Source organism: Capra hircus, chromosome 8 (assembly GCF_001704415.2).
Source record: "Capra hircus breed San Clemente chromosome 8, ASM170441v1, whole genome shotgun sequence".
NCBI lineage: Eukaryota > Metazoa > Chordata > Mammalia > Artiodactyla > Bovidae > Capra > Capra hircus.
The window spans coordinates 9,456,633-9,480,116 of record NC_030815.1 but is presented as its reverse complement, the minus strand read 5'-3'; the positions used below and the strand labels follow the sequence as shown (position 1 = coordinate 9,480,116).

General features: G+C 52.3%; 3 protein-coding genes across 11 annotated transcripts in view; 1 reads left to right on the top strand and 2 right to left on the bottom strand.

Moving 5' to 3' along the window:
* Positions 1–7,269, top strand: part of HMBOX1 (homeobox containing 1) — a 198,498-nt gene extending 191,229 nt beyond the window's left edge. The window contains exons 9-11 of one of the 9 annotated variants that reach the window (XM_013965853.2): positions 817–905; positions 1,146–1,217; positions 2,787–7,269. In XM_013965853.2, coding sequence (XP_013821307.1) covers positions 817–905; positions 1,146–1,217; positions 2,787–2,924 — 299 coding nt within the window. In that variant the 3' untranslated portion in view covers positions 2,925–7,269. Of the gene's footprint in view, positions 1–810; positions 906–1,145; positions 1,866–2,786 lie in introns of those variants that run through there. The other 8 variants (XM_005683539.2, XM_013965852.2, XM_013965854.2 and 5 more) reach the window with 8 other exon arrangements.
* Positions 101–16,464, bottom strand: LOC108636536. The gene is made up of 2 exons (XM_018051857.1): positions 9,889–16,464; positions 101–680 (listed from the first exon to the last, which is right to left on the bottom strand). Exon 1 carries the CDS (start codon positions 14,154–14,156, stop codon positions 13,341–13,343), a length of 816 nt encoding a protein of 271 aa, XP_017907346.1. The 5' UTR covers positions 14,157–16,464; the 3' UTR covers positions 101–680; positions 9,889–13,340.
* The window catches only part of KIF13B (kinesin family member 13B), a 205,727-nt gene continuing 200,710 nt past the window's right edge, over positions 18,468–23,484 (bottom strand). The window contains 1 exon segment of the mRNA XM_018051853.1: positions 18,468–22,550. Within this exon segment, the coding sequence (XP_017907342.1) occupies positions 22,264–22,550 (287 nt within the window). The 3' untranslated portion in view covers positions 18,468–22,263.

Genomic DNA, 23,484 nt, shown 5'->3' with positions numbered 1-23,484 from the left:
CAGCACGCCAGGCCTCCCTGTCCATCACCATCTCCTGGAGTTCACTCAGACTCACGTCCATCAAGTCCGTGATGCTATCCAGCCATCTCATCCTCAGTCGTCCCCTTCTCCTCCTGCCCCCAATCCCTCCCAGCATCAGTATTGTACTAAGGATGACATTATTATTTCTAAACCTCACCATTCTTAATGTGCAGGAATCTGGAATTAGACATGATCTCTGATCAGTTACTCCTGTGGTGCAGGTGAAAGCTACCTATAAGGCCTTGAGAGGGGGAAATGTGACACCCTAAGCCTTTTCACTGTTACCAGGCTATGACCCAGAGGCTAAGAAACAGCCGATTAGCAGAATTGGAATAAAAGTGTCTTAATATACAGGGAACCTAGTAAAAAGCAAGATTGGAAAAATAAAAGCATGTAAGAAACATGAATTGAGATCAGGATGGTGGGCTGGTTTTGAGCTTCTAAAATTGTATTTCACTTATAAAGTTACTTCTTCATCATGACAATCCTCAAATGCTTTGTAGAACCCCAAGACAGGAGAGCCGTTCAGTTAGCTGGTACGTATGAAGCACCTACCAGTCAGCCACTCAGATGTTCACACGAAGCAGCAGGGGCTCCAGAAGGGCAAACGTGTTGTTCCTCCCCCGACCTCTGTGCCATTGAATTCCACCTGTCTGCAACTGAGCAGAAACAAAACGTAGTCTAGGGTTTTGTTTTAATTGCATTCTCATTTTCTCAATACAGATTCAGTGTTTAGACCTTTATGGTATGGTAATAGATAATTTAGGGATCTGTTTGCTTTTTTCGAAGAAGCAGCAATCCTGGAGAGTCATGGGATAGATGTACAGAGTCCGGGAGGCCACTCCAACAGTGATGACGTGGACGGGAATGACTACTCGGAGCAGGTGAGCCACGCAGCAGGTGCTGCTGGGTACAGAGTGGGTGGGGTCGTATGACAACTCAATTCTGTGGGTGCGCTTTGTCCGGGGTGGGGGGGTGGGGGCGAGCTAAGGTCCCTCCAGCTCTGCTCATGTGTCTAGTTAGATTTTCATATAACTTGAAAGAAATGTGGTTAAGATTCAGTTGTCCTGTTGAATTTGTGAGAAATCCTTATTCACCCACACGGATTTATTGTCATACAACAGGATACTTGGCAAGTACGCAATGGGGAGGAGGAGGAGGGAAGAAGTTCAGAGGGAGGCAGAGAAGCAGAGAAGGTAGAAGAAGAGAGGAGGATCTGATCCAAACAAGCAAGTTCCACCATCCACCACACACACACTCAATGTCTGAGAGATGCTAGGGGCTTCGGGCAGCCGCGGCCCTGCCTGGACATGACTCCACCCGCACAGTGGAAGGGCCTACCTGCTTCGGCCCCATGCCGTGGGAGCCCTTGTGCTGAGACCGTGGTCCCTCCAGAGTCTCTGGCACACGGACACGCACACACCCGCTCATAAATGCATGTCTGCTCACCTCACCCTGACTTCCTCTTCATTGCTTATGGGGGAAAATATATTTAATTGTAGCCACTGGATGGAGTAATTCAGTAAGAATGTGGGAGTTTCTCCCCACTTAAAAATTTAAATATTTTTTAAGGATTTTAAACTCACTCCATTTGGAATATGAAGAGAATGTGTGGTCTCTTCTAGGCGCCAGTGGGAACACGTTTGCTCTTTCCTAGTCAGTGTACCCTGCTCAGGCTGCTCGTAAAGAGTCCACCATGCTCTCCTTCTGCTCACCATCCTGCAGCTTGAGTGTAGACACTGCCAGAGTCCCTACAGTTCCATGCTGATCCCTGTTTACACCAAAGACCAGCCTGTGAGAATGAACAGGGTTGCCTATACTTCCCAAGGCTTCCCCCGCACTGCCCGCCCCCCCACCCCACGCCGAGGACTCCAAGTCAGAGCTGCACATTTCACTGTAGAGAATGTTCTGGGAGTCGAAGCAGAAACATCCTTGTTAGTTTACCAGTGTAGATGGATCATGTCCATCCTTTTTCCAGAGGCCCTAAGGGTAGCACATACCATGCTTTTTTCCCAGGAAGGGACTTAACCCTTCCCAAAGCTTTCTGCTGTAGAGTCCCCTGAAGACACCAGGTGAGCAACTTACACCTTCTTTGTAACACCACCTTCAGTGCAGCTTCCTTTACAGCTGTATTGTTCATCGCACAGCGATGTGGAAGGCAAGCTCACACCTTCCAAGTAAGACACCTGCGCTTCCCTCCCCAGCTCCCCTGACAGCCAGAGTGCATAACCACTTCCGACAGTCACACTTCTCTCCTGTTGTAACTGAGAATTTGGAGTTTTAGGAAGGTTTGGTTTATTTTCTACTAAATTGCATTTTTATCCATAAGGTGTTGGTGTCTGTAGTTGTCTGGTTTTCTCAACTGAGTAGAGAGATCCTGTGAATTGTAATAATCTATAAGAGCACCATCCAGAATGTAAGCTCACTAGTGTGGCCCTCAATTACTAGTGCTCTAGTGGCTGCAAACCTGGAATGGTCCAGGTTTGATCATCATCCCCAGCAGTCTTTCTGACAGAAGGGAAAATTCTTAGCCAAAAAAAAAAAAAACACTTCAGTGTTTTTTATCTGCTGAACCATCGAAATGCCAACCAGTAGTCTCTGGACCTGTATCCCATTCAGTGTCTACTTAAATACATTTCACCTCTACCCTGTCATGACCCCTCCCACAAATGTTCTGCTTCCCCTTGCCCCAGCATGCTTTTCTGTGAGCTGGAGGGTCTCACCAGTCCCCCAATAACATCTGCTTCTTCTTTCTGCACATCTAGGATGACAGCACTAGCCACAGTGACCACCAAGACCCCATCTCGTTAGCTGTGGAAATGGCAGCAGTCAACCACACTATCTTGGCACTGGCCCGACAAGGAGCCAACGAAATCAAGACAGAGGCCCTGGATGACGACTGACGAGGGAGGGCTGAACGCGAGAAGTTAACTTAGTTTAGACGTAGCACCTTAGCAGACTTTCCTCGGTCCTTAACATGTGTTCTTACAGTATAACTTGCAGTTTCTTGTATGTCAGTTAGCCCTTAGGGTCTTGTTCTGTGAAGATGGCATGGTGCCCTCAGCCTTTACATATACTCTCTCAGTATTAATTCCCAGTAACTAATAACCAACCAACCAACCAAACATCCCTCTCCCAGCCCCTGAGGCTAGAAAATCTTGCTGCTCTGTCTTAGCATTCCAAGAAAGTGCTTCCAGGTATTTAGCTAGCCCTCAGTTCTCAAATAGTAGGCTCCGTGTAAATCCTTGGGTACCTTTAGATTCCTGTAACACTAGTCTCTAACCCTCTTCCTTCCCCAAGACTGGTAGGATGCAAGCTGAGGTAGTGTGGCCAGGATTGACAGACACCATTTGGGGAGTGTCCACAGAGTAAAAGGAACACTAGAAACCCGCCCCGCCCCCCCGCCCCCCCCCCCCCCCGCCAGTCCCCCCGACGTGGGAATAATTGATTTCCAGCTGCAATAAGCCGTGCCTCATAATAGTCACACCGTGGCTAGATTATACTTCTTTGGGTGCTGTGCTAAGAATGTCAGTGGAAAAACTCGATCTCAGATTTCAGTTGATGTTAACATGCCCGACACAGACATCCTTTCCTCTCACAAGCTGTGTGACTGAGTAGAGAAAATACTGCCTTCTGCCTTTGGGACCATGATTAAACAGAAAAATGACAAAAAAAAAAAGTTTAAAAAAAAAAACCAACAAAACACAGCTTGAGAGCATTGGGAAAAACCATGAGCCGAATGTGTAATAATGGTGGATGTTATTAGAACTACTGTACAGTGCGTGGCACAGGCACGTGCCCGCCTGGAAAGGTGCCAGAAGTCACCGCGGAAGTGGCTCTGCCTCCTGTCTGTGTCCCGTTTCCTTGCTACCAAAAAACAGGTGATTTGAGGATGGAGCTAAGGCCAAAAGTGAGTAAACGAACTTTCAGTCCCTGTAGCCATTAAACTGAAGCTCCCTCAACATGAGAGGTTGGTAGAGGACTCTGTAGTGGGATTATGCCTACTCACTGTCACAAGCGCAAATGCTTTCCTAAATAGGAGCAGAAAAAAGCAGGGGACGTTTGCCACTTCCGCGGCAGGTCTGCAAGATGTGACTTGCTTTGCTGTTCTCTTTACTCTGTCCTTGTAGAGGTGTGAAAAGCTATATTGCTACAGGCAATTTATTTAATAATTGGAAGCCATATTGATAATGGATGTGGTAATATTTGTAAAGTTTAATCTACTTTAAGCAGCAGTAACTAATGGAATTTTTTTCCTTGATCACATATGTAGCACTTTTGTTACTTTTTAAAGATATTTATATTTGATAAATCTTTTTTTCATTTTGAGAACTCAAAATACCAAACAGTGAACTTGCGTTAGAAAAGTCACCCTGTGATCACCTTGTCATCCAGTAGCGAAATGATGAACTGCTCATGCATCCAAGAATATTACATCTGCCGGCCTCGTATGAAAATGGTCTCTGGGCATCTCGATTAAAGGACACGGTGTCACGGTGCGTAAGAGGAACCGCCTCCAGTGTAGGGTGCGTCTGAAAGAGGCACAACTGCTCTCTATTTCCTGCCTCGTTCCACCTCTGTGTGCGACAAAACCTTGTTTAAAGGGGAATATGGAGAGGGCTGGCTCTTAAGCAAGGTTTCGTCTGTCCATCACCTGAAAATGATTTGTAAGATTGAAGGAGGGGGCTATCTCCTGACCTCTTCACCCTTCCTCACCCACCAAATGTTTTCAACTTAAAACCATTGAGAGAGAGAATGACTGGCCTTCCTGTTTTCCCTTCCTCATCAGTGAGATTCTGAATATCCGCCATCTTCTAGCTGGTCTCACTCCACCTAAGGCACCTGCTGATGCGCTCACCTCCGCGTCTGTCCATCCCGCTTACGTCAGTGTGAGGAGGCCTTTGGGAGGCATGGAGGTGCTGCCTCTGTGGGTCCATGACTTTATAGAGCTACAGGCAGGACCTGCTCTTGTCCTAGGATTTCAGGGGGAAAATGTATATATTTTTTTCCAGCTTCCCAGAATTGAAGTAAAATGGAGTAGTCTTTTTCTGTTTCACTGTATTACTTGAACCAACAAATTCAAGAGTAGCATTTGTTGTTCTCAGGAATGACCCTCCCTCCTCCCCACCCCCCACCATTCATCTTCTTTCTTGGTGTGTTTGACTTTTTCTTGCAATTAGACTATGTTAGCTTTCTTTCCTTTGATATTATTTAGAAAAAAATATAACGTATCTATCTTTCCATCTCGGTGGAATTTTTGTCTACTTACGTTCAGTTAAATCCGAAAGAAAAGGAGAGAGGAAAATATATTGTCTGACAAGCTGCATCCATGATTTATTGTAAGGAGATTATTATAATTGATAGCTTCTTTATGATGGGAATGCTAGTATCATCTGTTCTTGCTGGTTCCTTTTAAAGAAACAGACTCAAACTATAAAGGCAGCTGCAGTTTCTAAAGAAACAGAGTGATTGCCAGAGAAGAGCCAAAAGGTTTCAATGTTTTAAGACCTTTCAGGAAGGAAAAGCTTCAGAGAATAAAGGTGAGTATCTATGAAGGGAGTACCAGCTGCTACCCAGAAATCTGGAAAAAGTGAAAAGCATGTGTTTGCCAGGCAGGGTAGCAGCACCTTGGGTTCAGTAGGAGCAAGAGGAAGGCGCCTTCACGCCTCTCATTAAAGACAACTGCCAGTCTGCTCTTAACTGCCACTGCCGCGTGTCTAACTTGGGCTTTCTCACCAAGCGTGCACATTCAGCTCTTTGGGTTTCAGTTTAAATCTGCTGTGGGTTTTCGGTCATCAGCTGTAACTCCGCTGTCTTCTCCGAGCTACCTTAGTTCTTACCATGGCATGTGGAGTTGCCACTGATGAGTAATGTCTTTGGGGAGTAAATTTTTTTCTTCAGCTTTTGCAGGTTTAAAGGGTGGTATTAAAATAGAAACCCTACGTTGCTCTCTGAAGGGAAGATAGATTCTTTGAAAACAATCCCACTGTGTGCTTGTGGTTTTTCTGTCCTCTTTTCTCACTTCCTGCTGTACATTTTTCAGGCCCCAGAGGACTGTTTCAGGGGCTGCTGCTTCCCAGGTGAGGAACCCTTGCAAGCAGTTCCAGGTAATTTATTTTTTTAAGACACTTTGATTGAATTACTGTAGTCACATGCGTAAACTTCCTCCCCTTCTTAAAACAGAGCCTTACAGAAGGACCTTTTAAAGATGGACCATCCTAATGCCATTTTTGCATTAAATGAGAACCTTAACACCAGATGAAGGCCAGTCGGTACCAAGTAAACAGCTGGAGTAAAGCTTAAGGCAGTTTTCTTCATAATGTTTGAGTGTTAGAGGAGTGTGGCTAGCTTCTCCCACCTTTGGGGTCTGTACAGTTCCCACAGTCTGGCATTTGGCAGGGTTGGGTCCTCCCCACATCCCCATTGTCCTTCACAGGAAAACCACTTAAGTCCAGTCGAGGAGATGGGAGGGTCCACACCCAGGCCTATAAGGTTGCAGTTTGTGACCAGCAGCTCCTCTATCCAGATGTCCAGGTATATCTTTACCTCAAAAGGGACAACTCATGAAGAGCTAGCGACAGAGTTGTTTCAATTCTCCCTGTTTGGCCTTTGTACAGTTTCAACTAGCAGGTATAAGAAAATGGTCTTTCATTTCACCAGAAATCTACAGGCACATCCTCTCTGTCTATGGTTAACTCCTCTTCTCTTTGGGCTCCAAACCAAGTCCTCCTCTTGAGCTGACTTCCTGCTGGAATTTTCTCGTCTTCTGCAGCAGGCAGAGTAGGGGGTGTGGTGCATCTTGTCACACAAACACTCCTTCCTGTCCTGCAGCTCTGCGTTTTGACTAGCTACTTATTCCAGTGACCAGACATTCTCTCTGCCCACCCAGGGGGAATAATCCCTTTTTTCATAAATGAGCCCCGACTCCCATCCTAAAAATGTGAATATCAAGTCCTTCTCTCTCTTTGGTCTTAAGAACAGTTTGGGTAGAAGCAGTCTTCCCATGCAACTGTGGCTCTGCCTTTTAAAATTGCTTTTTCTTTTTGTTGTTGTCAGAGAACCACCAGAGATTTTTTTCCCCAGTGAGTCTCAACAGATTCTTAGGCAATAATTTCTCTTATTGATGACTTTGTGCACCGTCGCGCGCGCTCTGCATTGAATAGCCTGACCCTCTACTTGTGCGTTGGTTTTCTGTGCTAACCTGTCTGTGATTTAAATCTTACATCAGAGTGTTGATAGAGTTTGTCATTTTGTTGTTGTGATTACGTTAGTGTTTTACTACTGTATTCACTGGGGCTGCGTTGAGACCAGCCAAATCCATTTATAGCTTTACTGAGCCGCATTTGTTTGTCAGGATTTCCCAAGTGAAAGTTGGGTGCACTGACCAGCTCCTGCTGGTGGTATCTGTTTAGGGGTGGGATGCGGGGTGGTGGGGAGGAGTTACAGAAAACATTCCTTTTTGTGTGTTTTCTAAATAAGAAGGGTGTGTACTCAGGATTTGGGGATCAGTTGTTCGTTCAGTTAAGTCACTTAGTTGTGTCCAACTCTGCGACCCCATGAACGGCAGCACACCAGGCCTCCCTGTCCATCACCAACTCCCGGAGTTCACTCAGACTCTTGTCCATCAAGTCGGTGATGCCATCCAGCCATCTCATCCTCTGCTGTCCCCTTCTCCTCCTGCCCCCAATCCCTCCCAGCATCAGTCTTTCCCAATGAGTCAGCTCTTCGCATGAGGTGGCCAAAGTACTGGAGTTTCAGCTTTAGCATCATTCCTTCCAAAGAACACCCAGGGCTGACCTCCTTTAGAATGGACTAGTTGGATCGCCTTGCAGTCCAAGGGACTCTCAACACCACAGTTCAAAAGCATCAATTCTTTGGTGCTCAGCTTCCTTCACAGTCCAATTCTCACATCCATACATGACCACTGGAAAAACCATAGCCTTGACTAGACGGACCTTAGTCGGCAAAGTAATGTCTCTGCTTTTGAATATGCTATCTAGGTTGGTCATAACTTTCCTTCCAAGGAGTAAGTGTCTTTTAATTTCATGGTTGCAATCACTGTCTGCAGTGATTTTGGGGCCCAGAAAAATAAAGTCAGCCACTGTTTCCCCATCTATTTCCCATGAAGTGATGTTAGCCACATTATATTTGGCAAACTGAGTTGTGCGCTCTGGAAACCCTCTTCTGTTTGCTGATCTCCATACTGTCTAGCTGACCATTACCCACTAATACCTAAGTTACTCGGTTGAGAGGTATTACACCACACCAAGAGCAGAAGGGTTTACCTGTGAGGCAGCTGTGAGTGCCCAGGCTCTCCTGAGGGGAAGTTTCCCCAGAGCTGAAGGGGCCCTTCCTTTTCCAGTCCTGCTGTCTCCTTCACTCTCTTCCCAAAAGATGCTAATCACTTTAGAGAAAAGATCTCCTTATCCCTCTTAAGAGAAACTACGAACCCAACATGCTCAGGTGGTGCATTTCTGAACACATCAAGCCCATAAGCCCATCTTCCCCCACAGAATCCCCCTCACAAACCAGTCATATAAGAGGCCGTTTCTTCATGCTCACTGACTGTCCGTGCCAGCTGCTCATCTTGCCATCTCAGAGGCTGACTCGCTACATGCTTATACATTGGGAACTTTGCATATCAGCTACATTCTTCCTCCTTAGTGGGGAGGAAAAACAGCAGCAGAAGGAAAGCTAACAACCTGAGAAATCTCGTTTCCTATAAGAGTGCTTTTCTTTTCTAATCAAGAGGGGAATAAATGTAGGAGAGAAGAGAGGGAAGATCTGGCTGCACCTGAGGATCTTACATCCTGTGCTCACCCAGAGACCTCTAGGACGTGGTAGGCACCCTGGGAGTACAGGTATGTCCGTCCTGGACTTAGTTTCCTTGTTCTTTCCGTGACACCTGGGGCCAAGCAGCAAGCGGAACTAAATCTCGTTCATTCCATTCAAGTGAGCTCTAACTAGCATTTTTACATCCCCAGCAGTTTACTACCCACATTTCACACCCATCAACTCAGTAGCCAGCTCCCAAACACCAAGCAGAAGGACACTTTGCGGGGGCCTCTGCCTTTCTCTCCTGACATCCCGTTTACTTGGAAAGTTCTGGGAGCCATTTGCCTCCCACTGGACAGCACTGTTGTGCCCCGCCAGTGGGTGTGGGGGCAGCAGTGGGCCGGGGACGCCAGCCTCGACTGGCGCTTCAGACACCTCGGGACGCTGGCTCCCTTGACTCCATTCTCATTTTCTCTCTCTCAAATAAAAATGGCTTTCTACAGCCATAATTAACTCTCAAATTCACATTGGTGTGCTGTGATCAAATGAAGGTTTGCCTGAATCCTTTCAAAGTGTAACCATGGTAATTGAGGGGGGTGGAACAGAATGAATATATAAAAATATAATGACAATTGTTCTGAATGACTGAGTGTCCTCCTGACATGTAATTAGCTGTTTTAGCAAGATGTAGATCGGCATGGTCGTAATTAAAAGGATTTCTGTCCTTTATGTGACTGGAGATGGCAGGTCTCCCATTCCCTGTTCCCTTTGAGCACTAATGCTCCCTAGAACGTTTGGAACAGCAACTCAGTAAACTGAAATAATGACAGAGTGTTTGCGTCCACGCCGAAGTGAAAGGAAAGGATTTGGAGTGATTTCAGCTCCCAAATAGAAGCCTTTGATTAGTGCTCCCCAGTTGACTTCTAAGTCGCACTAAACCTCTCCCTCACATCCGGTCTCAGCCTGCTCCATCTTTGGGATTCTGACTCAGTTTCTGCCAGTTTCTCTCAGTTTCTCAGAGTCCACCACTGCGGCGCCTCCAGGTCACTCTGCCCCATGTGCTGACCAGCTCGGGTGCCGCGTTGGCCTTACCTGAGGCTTCCTGCTTAACAGACTCTGCAGAATTCTCCATTTCTCCTTGGTCACTTGAGGTCTCCATTGCTGTCACCATCAGAACCTGTTTTTCCAGACAAGAGCTTGCACATCAGCTAAATGAGATTTTCATAACCTAGGGCAGGAGACATGACATGAACACACTTGAAGGAACCAAAACATAAAGACGGATGCGGATGTGGAGTGCTGGTATCTGCAGTGTCCCACCATTGCCGGCAGGGTAGGACCTGTCTGAGTTTCACCCAGGTCTGCTCACATCACTGGCAGTTCCCAGCTTCCTCATGTCAGCAGCCTCTGGTTCTCAAACTTTTCCCCCTTGTACTGCCATGTCAGTGGGGTTGTCCCCCGGCCCTTCCCCATCCATGTTCCCTCCCTCCCACCTCGTCCCTTTGAACACCATGGGGTCTTGACACCGTACCTGGCTTCCTGCCCACAGAGCCCGCATTCTCACCTGGAGGCCCCAGGCTGGACGGGAGCCGCCGCCTTGCTCTCTGCAACAGGCCTCCTTTGGTTTCCCCATCACTTCAGTTGTATGATGCAGAGTGAGTCTACGTGAATACCAGCTCGAGCAGAGTGCCAGGTTCCCCTCACAAGCCGCTGCACCTGAGGCTCCTGACTGCGCTGGTGAGCCTGGCCCCTAAGCCCTTTCTTCTTCAGGCCTGGACACTCCAGGGCGGGGCAGCAGCCACCCTAGAGAAAATACAGCTCTTGTTTTTGTTCACACTTTGCTGCTGACCCTCGTGCAGTGCAGCAGCCTTGCCCCCTCCACATAGCAGAGGGACTCCTACTCCAAACATTAAATGTCAGTTCCATGAACGTGCTGAGGTAGGCTGCTGCTTCATAACCGTCCTCCCCCTTCATCCCCAAACACAGACGCACACAATCAGGATAGTTGCTGCCTTGGGTTCTTTTTATTTCCCCCTCAAAACACTTACGGTCCAGTGTACAGCAGTCAGGGAAGACAATGCCAGGAGAGGCTCTTCCTCAGAGCCGCTGCTTCTACAGGGTCAGAGGCAACTGGCCCTTGCTTCCCCATCCATGCACAGCCATGGAGCCTCTCTGGGGATCCCTGCCAGTCTTCTGACGGTTGGAATGGTTGTGGGTTCATGAAGGCCAGAGTATCACATCTTGTCTTCCCAACTGCTAAAAGATAAGTGTCTCCATTAGAACAGAGAATCCGTTTTAAGATTAGCGATTCAGAAAACTGACCAGCTGAGTCTGTGATTTGTGAGCCACGCATTCAGCCAGCGAGCAGAACATTCTGATTATGTGCTTACATTCAAAGAAAACAGAACTATCACTGCAGTTAAACCCTTCCAGCACAGTCTTACTATTTTAGGGATCAAAGTCTTAGATGTGCTGCTTAAAGGATGGGTCTACTTAAAAGAGAACTGGAGCTGGTGAGACATTTCCCTCCCCAGATGCTTCTAGAAGCCATTCTGGTGATTCAGGAAACCCTTCACCACCACAGCCCCTACTAAAAAGAAAGTAAAGCCAACTTACCAAAATCAGTGAAAATATAGATAGTGCTTATCCCTGAATATGTATTTTTTGGGAATAAAACACCAGAAGTGACCAGAGTACAAGCCACCATCCTAAACTGTCATAAATGCTCAGGCCGCCCGAGCATCTGAAGTGCGCAGTAGCTGCTGACATGCGCTAGCCTGTCCTGTCCCAGGTGCCTGGCGCCGTGCTGAGTGTTCACTGTCTTGTTTATTCTTGAAGTAGTACCGCCCGCGTGGAGTCAAGCAAAATCCCTAGGTGCTGCTTTCACTTTAGTAGGAACGTAGCAGGATGTCCACCTGGCCTTGCTGAGTGAAGTCTCTCTACTCCACCTGCTCCTCTCTCGCGGGCAGTGCAGGCTGGTCCCCTCTGTTGCCATCATTTCTTTGCCAACACGGGGCCAGTGTTACCATGATGATCTGGATACCAGGTCACCCCTTCTCCTTGGTTCTCCTTGGCACCTCTCCTCTGCCACTCGTGGTGACGGGCACACAGTGACATTTGGCACCTGTGACCTGAGCCCTCGTTTCAAGTCTGCTGTCCCATCTCCTCCTCTAGGAGGCGAATGTGAAGGTCTTGCCCTTTCCTAGGTCTTGGCTCTGTCTCTGAGTTCTGGGGGGGGACCTGAATGTCCCAGCTCTCGGGTGTAGCTGCACTTTGTGGAGGCAGAGAGTATCAAAGGTCACTCTTCTGTTCTCTATTTGAGCATCTCTTCAGTGCCTGTGTTTGGGAGTTTCGCTAAGCCATTCCAACTCTGCTGTGCCCTCCATCATAGTCACAAGAGGTAGTGGGGCTGGGCCAGTGCTGGGTCAGTGTCTGCTCCGCCGTGGGCTCTCCGGCAACCAGAGCTTTCTGATAACCATGGTTCAGCCCAGGGGGCAGCTGCCTGGATGCTCGTGTGTACCTCAGTAACTGTTGTCAGGGACCTGGGCTTTAAGGTGACCTGAGGACTTCAACTTGACTAAAATTCATGTCCCTCCCTCCCCTCTGCTCCAGCTCTTTGCCTCCAAAAGTGGATGGTTCTCCAGGGGCCAGCTCTGTCACCTCTCTCACTTCCAACCGCTTAGTCCCATCCTCAGGAGATGTGAGAGACATAGGTTCAATCCCTGGGTCGGGAAAGATCCCCTGGAGAAGGAAATAGCAACCCACTTCAGTATTCTTGCTTGGAGAATCCCATGGATAGAGGAGCTTGGTGGGCACAGTCCATGGGGTCGCACAGAGTCGGACATGACTGAGCTACTAGCACTCTCATGCATTATTGAAGCCCCCGAGAGTAGAAACCACGCCAGGAGCAATGCCTCATTGGGAGTGGCCCTGGGAGAGGGTCTCCAGGTTGACAAGAGGGCTCGGTGGCCCCTGTGATTGGCACCTTGTTTCACTAGCTGGGTCGTGACTCCCCACCAAGTTAACCCACCCTTAGAGTGAAGGGAAGAAGGTACTGGTCATGACTTGACATCTCGGGGGGTGGGGGGGGCAGTGAAAAGGGAGACGTGGACCCTCCCCAAGGAAGGCGAGTATGACTCACCGGCGTGCACGCTGAGCTGGCCACAGCACGCGGGGTCCTTCCTAACGTCCCGGCGCTTCCAGGTCGGGTCTGACGTCAGTCAGGCTTCCGTGGAGCACGGACACCTGCTTTACTGGAACCATGAGCCCTGCGAAAAGTGGTGAGGGTGATTTTTCCAATTCATCATTCATTGAAGCAGTTAAACTGGAAATAGAACATTAGTGCTGTGTTAATGTAAACAGCGGCCCATCTAGCGGCATCACCCTGAAGTCTCTAGTTTTTAACGCCAGGTCCATGGGAGGCGGGCAGTGCATGGACTTGCTCAGCGATGGACTGAACGGAGGTGAGAGAGCTCGGGCATGCACTGCTTTCAGGAGCAGGAGTGGTAGCCGTCATCTGCCTTGAGAAACACGCCTCAGTATTGCTAGTCAGTGAACCCCTTAATCGCACATCTCTGAAAACAGGCACCACAAAACCAAAGCTCCTGGGGGTGGTGGGCGCTCTGGTAAGGCTGCTCTCGATGGCGCACTGGCCTCCTCTTCCTAATGGTTTTTCTCACACTGGTCATAGAAGGCCAGTCTGTGCAGCCCACGCCTGCCCCTGGCCCCTGGCCCCCTGGCCGCCCCTGCGTGTGTTCTCCCCGCCTTGGGTTCACCCACTGTCCCCACCAGAAGATGCCAAGGACATCCTCGCCGCCTCCCAGGAAGAGCCCACAGCCTTCTCTGACCCCCTGGGCTCCCCTCCCTCCCACGGCCACGGTCGCTCTGGGTACGCGGTACCTTCCGAGGACCAGTTTCTCTTTGTTTTTTAAGTGCCTGCACAAGGTGCAGACCTCTGGGCCCTGCCAGAGGGTCGGCCTGTGCCCTGCCCCTCCCTCCCTGACCCTGCACTGGGCCCCTGGGGGTCTGTGGCAGCTGACCCCCGCCAGGGCCCCCGGGCTCCACAGGCAGGACAACTCCCAAGGGGAGCGCGGGGCACGGCATTCGAGGCTGGCTGTGTCACTCTTGGCTGCACCGCTGCGGTCATGATCACAGACTGAAGGCGCCTGCTTAGCTGGCGAGTGAGCAAAGTGGACGTGGGGCAGCCGCCGCAGGTGCCTCCAGCCCGAGGGCAAAGAATCCAGAGTTAAGACCAGGATGACCCACCTGCCGGTCACGGGAACCCTGGCTGCCTGGCTCATCCTGTTCTTCAGTCTGTGGGATCTATGTGTCTGCCCACAAGGGCTGAGGAAAGCCGTCATCAGTAGGGGGAAATGAGATCAGAAGTGCGCCTTTGAAGATGAGTGTGAGAATATTCGTTTGCTTCTCTTTTAAAGTACATGGAGTCTGACCTGAATTCGGGGCCTTGGCCACGTGGCAGGTAGACGAGGGTTCTCCTGGGACCGCGCTGTTGGCACCAAGGCACTGAGCTGTGCTCGAATGGGGGCTGGTGCGCTCCAAGGTTTTACAGAATGGAACAGTCCATACCCAGGCACTTTATTTTCATGAGTAATCCAGCCTTTTTGTTCAGACAGTGGAATAACCCACATGCTGGGCCTTCCCATTTAACACGTACGGCGTTTGCCGGAGGAACTGTGAGCAGGTGGCATGGAGGGGGTTGACGGAGGCAGTGGGGTGGGCAAGTGTGCCGTGGGGTGGCCACACGCAGACCCCTGGTTCTCCAGGTGCCAGGTCCAGGTTCCACCAGCGCCAGGCGGCTCCCTGGGTTGTAGCTGTGGCGAGGCTGAATTGGGGGGAGAGGCTGGTTTCTCTCAGCTCACCTGGGTGTGGGCTCCGGGCCGCCGGGCACTGGGTGATGGTTTGCTCCGTCTTCTGGGCACTCGTTGCGGGGATGGGAGCTAACTAGTGCAGCGAACTCTAAAGTGGAAAGTGAGTTGACGATGGTCATTTGATCAGATGCCTCGGGACTGCCCGAAAGCATTTAGCGTCCACCAAATAGTCGAGTACCTGTGCCCGGGCGGGGGCGGGTGTTGCGGGGCGCGCCACCCCTCTGCCCCCACCGCCACGTCTTAGTCTGTGTCTCCCTCTGCCGTCTCTGGGTCTCTGTCCCCGTCTGTGCGCCATGCGTCCCTGGGGGGAGTCGCACCTGTGTCTCGAGTCTGCTGTAAGGTGTTCAGTCTACCTCAAGGGGTCGTCATGGTCAGCTCTGTCCCACAGCAGTCCTTCCAGCGTCGCCACACACACTGGAATGTATATCTGCCCCGGCCCCGGCCCGCCTTCGTCAGTTACCCTCCTGACCCCATCTCTTCCTCTGTCACCACAAACTCCTAGTGCAAATTGGATGCTGCTTTAAATGTGAAAACAATTGTTCAAAAGCTATAAAACCTGAATGAAAGCTAAAGCTGAATTTATAAGCCTTGTTGCATATGAGCCAAAAGTGCAAAAAGCTCTATATAATGAACTAACCTGCCACTCGTATAAATATAAATATATATAAATATATTAAAATCAGACTGTTCTACAAAACTGTGTATTTGTATTTTTGTGTACGTACAATTTTCTGCTAAGCAGAAGGAGGATGTAGTATAGGATGCTGTGAGAAGAGATTCGGTTTAATCCTGTTTCTTTGTTACTTACTTTTGTTGACATCAGATGCCTGTCTTTGTCTCACGTGTATGACACTGTTTGGAAATCTGCAGTATCTCTCTTCCTTAGGGCCAGTGTCCTCTAGAGAATGAAACCTGGGGTGGAAAGAGCCGTCCTGGGCACCGGACTTGGGGCAGTGGCCCAGGTTGCCCGGGTGCCACTGGAGGCCCTGAGGTGGGACTAAGGGAACCAGAACTCCCCTTTCTAGAAGTCAGCTTCCAAAACAAGACTGTCAGCGCTAAGGCAGACTCCCCACCGGGAGGGGGGCGCACGAGGGCCAGAAGGTCTCCCAGAAAGCCAGCCTGGCTCCCTGGGCTCTGGCCCCTCTTCCACCTAGTTGCCGCCTTTTTCAGATCAGGTTACAAAATGCCTCCCCTCTGCCGAGCTGCTGGCGCTTCATCCCCCAGGCCTCCAGCCCCAGCTCCCTGGAGGGTCTCAGAACCCACCTTCCCGGTGCTAACACACAAAAGGCAGTAGTGCAGCTGCCAGCAGCAGCCGGAAATGAGCATCAGACTGGCTGCGTGCCCCGGACAGCCGGCCTTCCCCCGGCAGAAGCCCCAGGCCTGGGCCTGCCCCCTGCTCCCGCCCACCTCTCAGCGTGCTCCCACCAGCCAGCGTCCCCCGCCCCAACCCCGATGTGAACCTTCTCTAGGGAGAGCGATACTGCACCTTCGCCTGTGGGACTCATATTTATAACAATGTGTGATGACTGTAGCAAACAGCCCTTGTTTCTGGATGTACATGGTCCGAGAAACAAGCGCTCTCTTGTATTGATTAAAATAGTTCCAACGAGTCCTGTATCCTTGTATCTCCTATTCTGGATTAGTGCCTTTTGGACAGTAGACTGTTCTGTAATTAAAATGTAGTATACTGCTTTTTTGTACAGTTTTGTTTCAATAAAACTTTTTTTTAATTTGTGTTTATTTTAGTATTGTACCTATTAGAGAATAAAATGTATAACTGAACAAAGGCTGGCCGGGATTTCTTGTGAGTAACCACAGTCACTCGGGAAGTGCCCAACCCTTCTGTCTTGAACATCCGTCCCTTCTTGCTTTAAGAACAGTCTAGCGTCCCAGAGACAGGAGATCGCTGGGAAGGGGTTCAGGGGATGATCAGGCATCTCCTGTTTGAGGGAATGTCTGCCGGGAATCTGGCCCCTGCTGCCCCCAGTCTGCGCTCCCTTCGTGTCTGCCTGAATTCCCCAGGAGAAGCTGTGCCTTCCCGTAGCTTCCCCTCCGTGGTCCCCTCACCACAGGCCCCGTGCCCATGTCCTGAAATCACTAGGATGCTGGCCACCCACGAGGCCCACAGCCCTTGTTTGCCGAGCCGCACCCTCAGCACCTCGCTTTCCTACGGAAGCCCTCTTTCCTGGAGCTTCACCTTCAGCAGTCAGTAACAACGAGAGAGAAAGCTGAAGCTTTGTTCTCTGCATTTCTTTAAGGCAAATGGTTGGGAGCAAATTCTTAAGCAGGACCGAAGGACCAGGTGCCCAAGCTCCCATCTCACCTGACAAGTTTACCAACTCCTCAGAGAAAAGGGAGCTGGGGTTTGTTTTCTCACACATGGTGTCTTCAAGCTTTGAGCTGTCTCCAAGCTTTAGGCTGCCAGTAGAGAGACGAGCAGGTCTGCAGAGGAGGGATGCCCAGGCCGTCACCACCCCATGCTGCTCCTGTTTGAGCCAGAACTGCTCCTTCCGGCTGTGCCCACAGCATACCATCCCTGCGCTCATCTAGAGTCCTCCAAACACGCTTGCCTGGAGGGAACCTCCTCTACCCCCCAGAGCTCCAGGGCCCCCAGCTGGCACTGCGCTCTAGTTCACGACCACGGGGCTCGGCCGGCAACATGAAGCCCAGTGCAGGACAGCGCGCAGCTGTTCCGAGTGATCCAACCAGCGAGCGAAGGGACACAATGTGACCCCCCCACTGGCACCATCTTAGGGTCTGAGCGACTAGAAACCCCACAGCCTCAGGCAAAGGAGATCTCATTGAGTTGCAAGAGGGTAAGTAGCCGCTCAAAAAACGAGATTTATCCTAGGAGCTAGATCCATCTGAGATGCTTGCCTCGGAGCAGGACAGATCCTGGCTGCCAAATTTCTGTCATTATTTGGCAGCGCTTATCTCTGAGAACAAGTCCTGGGCACTTATGAATATAAACAAGTCCCGCCAGGACGTGCTCTGACTGCTGGCCACCTCCCCATCAGCCCTCCTGGCGGCTGTGGTCCTTACATTTGCAAGTACATTTTATCTCAGGCAAGGTGCTGGCAGAGTGACTCACCGATGTGGGGCCACCAGCATGCTGGGCTGACCACGTCCTCGTGGGGAGGGTGGGACCCTGGGGCCACCTCAGAAGGCCTGCTCCCCTCCCCAGTGCTGTTTGGGTCCTCGCTGGGTGCCACGTCCTGAGGATGCTGGCTTGAGGCAAGCAGGACCTAAAACTTTTGCCATCAGTTTCCACAACCTGTGGAGATTGGACCTGCTGGCACCCACAGCCTTAATCCTCCTCCCCCGAACCCCTTGCTGCACAGGCTTTGAAGGTCTGCTCACCTGTGTGGCAGTGCAAGGAAGCCCTGCTCCCTGACTGCGGCGTCTGACATGGGGCACGGCACGCAGATCCAGGGGGACACGGAAGCTGAGGCCCAGAGCCGCGACATGCCTGCTCCAGAAAAGTGGCCTTCCACTGAGTTAGCCCAGAAGCTCAGGAAGTTTCTGTTGGTCCTTGGCTCCTGAAAGATATCTCAACTGACCCGCCACAAAACCACATACGTGACAAAGACTGCCGGGCCCGGGGGTGTGTGCTCAGGGGACCTGCTCCTGCCCTGAGCCTCCCCTCTTCCAGTCTCCATGCTGAAAAGCCCCGCCCCATCACTCAGAACCAGGCCACCCCGGCCCCTGGGGGACAGTCTGGAATGAGCTCAAACACCCCTGCCTTGGTGGGGAGAGGGGAAAGCACCAGGAGGACCACAGACGTAGGCAGGAGATCATCTGGTTTTATTTAGAGGCTGTTGGTCATATGGTGGGAAGGCATATAAGGTACAAAATTACAGACATTTAGTTCACTATACAATACAAATCATTAAGTCTTTACAGGTCATTACAGAGTCTTTGGATTTTTCTTAACTCCCATTTCACATGTAGGAAATCAACAATCCCCCAATCAAAATCACTTCCTTGTGTGAACCTGTCATATTTACAGAACTCCACACAGAGGCTCCAAAACACCCCCAACACGATTAATGAGCAGCACGCAGAAGGCACGAAGGGTTCCTTCAAGAAGGGTGCACACAGGGACAAGGGGGTGGGGGTCTCAGGCTGCACAACCTGTCCTGGAGGTGAGGAGTGACAGACAGATGGAGCGGCGACCCTGGGAGCTAGGAGGTGTGAGAGCAGGCAGGCCTCTGTCAAGGGCGGCTCATCTTAGCCCAGAAAACCTCCCAATGGTTTCACAGAGAAGGGAGCTTAATCCAAGAGGAGGGAGAGGAAGGAAGGGGCAGGGGTGCTCCTAAACCTTTCAGACTCCTCAGGGGCCATTCACAGCTCACTAAGCACACAGGGCCCTTCCTGCCAGCCTCGCCAGCCTGACTCAGCCCCGCAGCTGAGCTTTCTCACCCTCCTCCCTCTGGGCATCAGCCACCCCCACTGCCTCCCCCCACAGTCCCCTGGGGTCTGCAAAGCAGGCAGGCCCCGCCCAGCCTTGACCTGTCCTCAGGCAGCCTGGGGGCCCCACCACTCCTGCTGTCTTACTAAATCCCAGAGCCTGACTGGCTGACATTTAAACAGGTCTGTCAGCAAGTCGAGGACAGAAGACAGAGGGAAGGGGGAGCCCCTCCCTCCCGCCCAAACACTCTCCAGCCACACCCTACCCCCAAAACCCTCAGGCCACTGCCCTGCCAGCAGCGCTGACGGATGAGGGTGCCTGGGGCGGCCTGCGTGTTGCCCTGGCCATGGGGACAGCTCACCAGGAGGACCAAGCATGGGCCCAAACTCGCTTCATTCTGAGAAAACCCCAGGCGAGCCGGGGGCTACAGACTTGGGAGCAGCAACAGAGTTCTCACGGGAGGAAGGACCACCTCTGCACACAGGGGCCCTGGCCACTGGCCCCCAGTCCCAACGGCACAAGGCCAAGGGCTCTAAGGAGATGCTGCCTCACTGGGTAGGGACACCAAGCCCCAGTGAGTGCGGGGCAGGGCTGGTAGGAGACGCTCAGGCAGAGGGAACTGGGGATGTTTGAAAGGCAGGCTCCGGGAGAAAGGGGGGTGAGGCCTCCAGGGACAACAGGGCTGGAAGGAGCTGACCCACCTCACCCAAGGCTCCTCTCAGCCTCCGCAAGCTCCAGCCAAAAACCTGCTCAGGGCAGTGGCCCTGCTGTCGTTTCACCCACTTTAGCTCAACCAGCAACAAAGTGAGTGCAGCCCCTCATCCCCCAGCTGACCACCCCAGGCCGGCTCTGAGAGGCTGTGACGCCCGTCGCGGAGCAGATGGGCCCCAGCAAGTACTGGGCTCCGTCCATGAGGATCACAAACACCCCGACCACTTTCTGGTTCCCCACATTGTCTCTGCAAGTGTGGGGTGCACAACTTTCTGCCCCTGGGCAGCTCACGGAGACTCGGAGCAAGGGCCGCCCTCCCAGGGACAGGAGGGTGTCCACAGAAGAGGATCTCACACTGGAAACAGATCTGAAGGAGAATGTCTATGTTGGGAAGGATGTTGCATAGAAAAGCTGACACAGAATTAAGAGCACTTAGTTCAGGCACACGCCTTGCCTGGCAGGGGTTCCCCCAGCAGACCAGTGGAGGACAGAAGGGAGTGCCAAGTCCTGCAGACCTGGGGCTCCGGCAGCCCTGGCCCCGAAGGAAGGAGACAGGCTTCTTGTGGCGGAGGGCAAACCACCAGCCTGGAAGCTGCACCTGGGGAATGAGGAAGATGCCTTCTGCCCGGGTCAGGGCACCTGTCATGGGGGAGCCCCCCACCCCTCCCCAGAGCCCCTGGCCAGCTATCCGCTGTGGCAGCAGATGAGAGCAAGGGCACACTGGGCCAGGTCACTAAAACCTGCAGACTCCATGCCAGGCTGCTGTGCCCTGGGAGCGCGGAGGACTAGGTGGGCTGGGAGCCGCTTCTCAGGGACACAGAAAAAGCCGGGACGGGGAATCAGAGGCTGGGGCTCCCACACACTGGAAAAACCAGTAACTCTCCTTGGTTTTAGCCTGTTCACTGTGAGAACCCTTCCAGCTCCCAAGCTCGGAGTGCTTGTTGAGACGAAGGGTGCGATCTTAGACTCCCGGGCCTGTCCCCCGTTCTAAATCGGGCCAGGGCAGCTTGGGGTGATGAGGTCTTGTTCTGGGCGGGCGAGCCCATAGCCGGCAGAGCCTGCACGCAGCTCCATCCTGTCCCGCGGTCCCGGAGGCACAGGAGGAGCACGCGGGCCACCTTCAAGTGAGGGGCTTCATGTTGCTAGAGAACCGAGTTTCATTGTTCTTTTTTTTTCAAGCTTTCTGGCTATCATTTTTAAGAGTCTAAACACGAGAACTGAAGAGGCAGCCTAGAATGCTGTGTGCAAACTCCAGCTCCAAGCTTCCACCCCCGACTACACGGTGTCCCCAAATCTTGCTCACAGCACAGGCCCAGTGGCTCCCGTGATGACAGGCAGGGAGGCAGCCAAATGTTCGTCACCAGGCCACTGACCACCACCTTGGTAATTCGAGAAGCACTGATGGAAAAAGGGCTCAGGGCCAGGGCTGACTGGCCCATGGCTCCTAGAGGTCCCCAGGGGTGAACCCCGCCAGGCTGCAGCCCTGGGCTGAGCGGGCATCAGGGCACAGAACTGCCATGAAGCTCAACTGGTCTAAGGACCCTCCCAGACCCCAAACTGCACCAAGGAAGGCCGTGACGCCTCTGAACGCAGAAGCACAACCACCACCTCCTCCCGTTTTTGCTGTCAGCTGAGAGTAAGGCCACTTGTGCATCTGTGTTTAAGACACAGGGGGGAGGTGAGTGTCCTCTGGCCCCTCCAGGAACCCCCATCAGAGGCAGCAGGCTGGCCGTTCCGCAGCGGTCACGGAGGCCGGTGATGTGCAAGGTGGGCCCTGGGCACCAGTGCTGAGCGGACGATTGTGGCTCGCGAACAATTTTAGATTTTGAAAAAATAAATATAAATAAATATATTCCAGGAACTCTGTGAAGGGAATAAATGGCAAAGAGAGAAAACTTTCCAGGTATAAAGACGCTGAAACACCCACAAAGACACCTCTAAGAAACCCCATGGAAAGAAAGAGGGAAAGAAGGGGCAGGCCCGGGGCCCAGGCACTTAGAGGAGCCGGCACTTGGGGGTGTTGGGGGTAACTGGGGTGCAAGCCAGGACTTGAGGCGCTGGGGGCCACCTCCATAGAAGTGAAAAGGCACTAGTTAACAATTATGTTTTAAATTAAGAGGTTAACGGGGTCACCAGAATAGAACAAAGGGCAATAGCAGCCGCGAGTGGGCAGCCCCAGGCCCAGGGAGACCACGGGGACCTCACCCTGGGCTCCTGAAACCTTCCACCTGAGGTCCAGCTGAGATGCGCCCTCACCCCCTGGGGAGAGGGCGAAACAGGGCGGGGTGGGAGGGGTGGGTGGTCACCAGCCCCACATCACCGTGCAAAAAGCATTCCTGGCCTGTCTCCAGGGAGAGCAGCTGGAGGGCCCCCCAGGACTGTCCCCACAAAGGCTTGGAGGGGCCCGGTGCCCTCTGCCCATCACCCCAGAAGGATGGGAGGCAACTGCCCCGCCACTCAGCTGGCCCAGGACTTGCGGTTCTCAGGGTTTCCGTGGCTGCGCTCAGCCCGCAGCGCCGTGCCCTCGGTCTTGGCCAGCGCTGCCGTCAGCGAGGCCAGGTTGGTGGCAGAGCTGGAGAGCAGGCCACTCCTGCGGGGCTCGGGGGCGCCCTGCAGACGGAGCCCGGCGCTGCGCCTCCGCCCCGCGCCTGCTGCCCTGCGCACGCGGTCCGGCCTCACCAGCAACCCGTAGCCGGGGTTGCACTTGAAGTACTGCCTCCCGCCGATGGAGCCGTCGTTCTTACCTGCAGAAAGAGAGGACGATGTGGAGGCTGTTCCCAGACCCAAGGGACCCCCGTGCGCCAGAGGAGCTGTGCCCCGTGGAAGGCGTGGGGCCCGGGCAGTGCCTCCCGGCAGCACTGGTGGTCACTGCAGACAGATCTCAGCGGCCTCAGACACGGTCAAGGCCTGGCCACTTCTGATGCCCACGTGCCAAAGCAGAGCCCGCTCTTCCCCCTCGGCACTGACTGTTTTCAATCTGGACAGTCAAAATGCAAACCAAGCAAGGAGGTTGTGAGGTAGAATGATTATTTTTTCTAAATCTATTGGATGGAAACTGGCAGATTACCAAACTGAAGCTAGAGAGATGTGCTTCCTGGTGGCTCAGCGGTAAATCCACCTGCCATGCAGGAGACTCGGGTTTGACCCCTGGGTCAGGAAGATCCCCTGGAGGAGGAACGGCAACCCACTCCAGGGTTCTTGCCTGGAGACTCCCACGCACAGAGGAGCCAGGCAGCTACGGTCCACGGGGCCGCAGACAGTAGGACCCAGCTGAGAAACTAGACAGCAGCGGCTAGTGAGCTGCCACCCTGGTGTGCCAAGGCACGGAGACGTTTCCTTCATACAAGCAAACAGAAAATGCTTTAGGTGAAGCGCAGCACAGGGCGGGGGATGAAGACTGGGTCCCTGATCCCTGCGTGTCCACCAAGCTTCCGCTCAGGGAACAGCTGCCCTGCCCTGGGACACACTGGCAAGAGGGAGAAAGGCAATCAGGCCGGCGGAGCTCAGTGTGTTGGACCCAGAGAGCACCCTGTGTCTCCTCAAGAGAAAGTACGTCCACACAAAACTTGGATGAGTACTCCCCGCTGCCTGACTCGCAACGGCCAAAAAGTGGAAGCAACCCAAATGTCTATCAGCTGACAAGTGGATGAGCACGACGGGGCACCTTACAACGGGGCC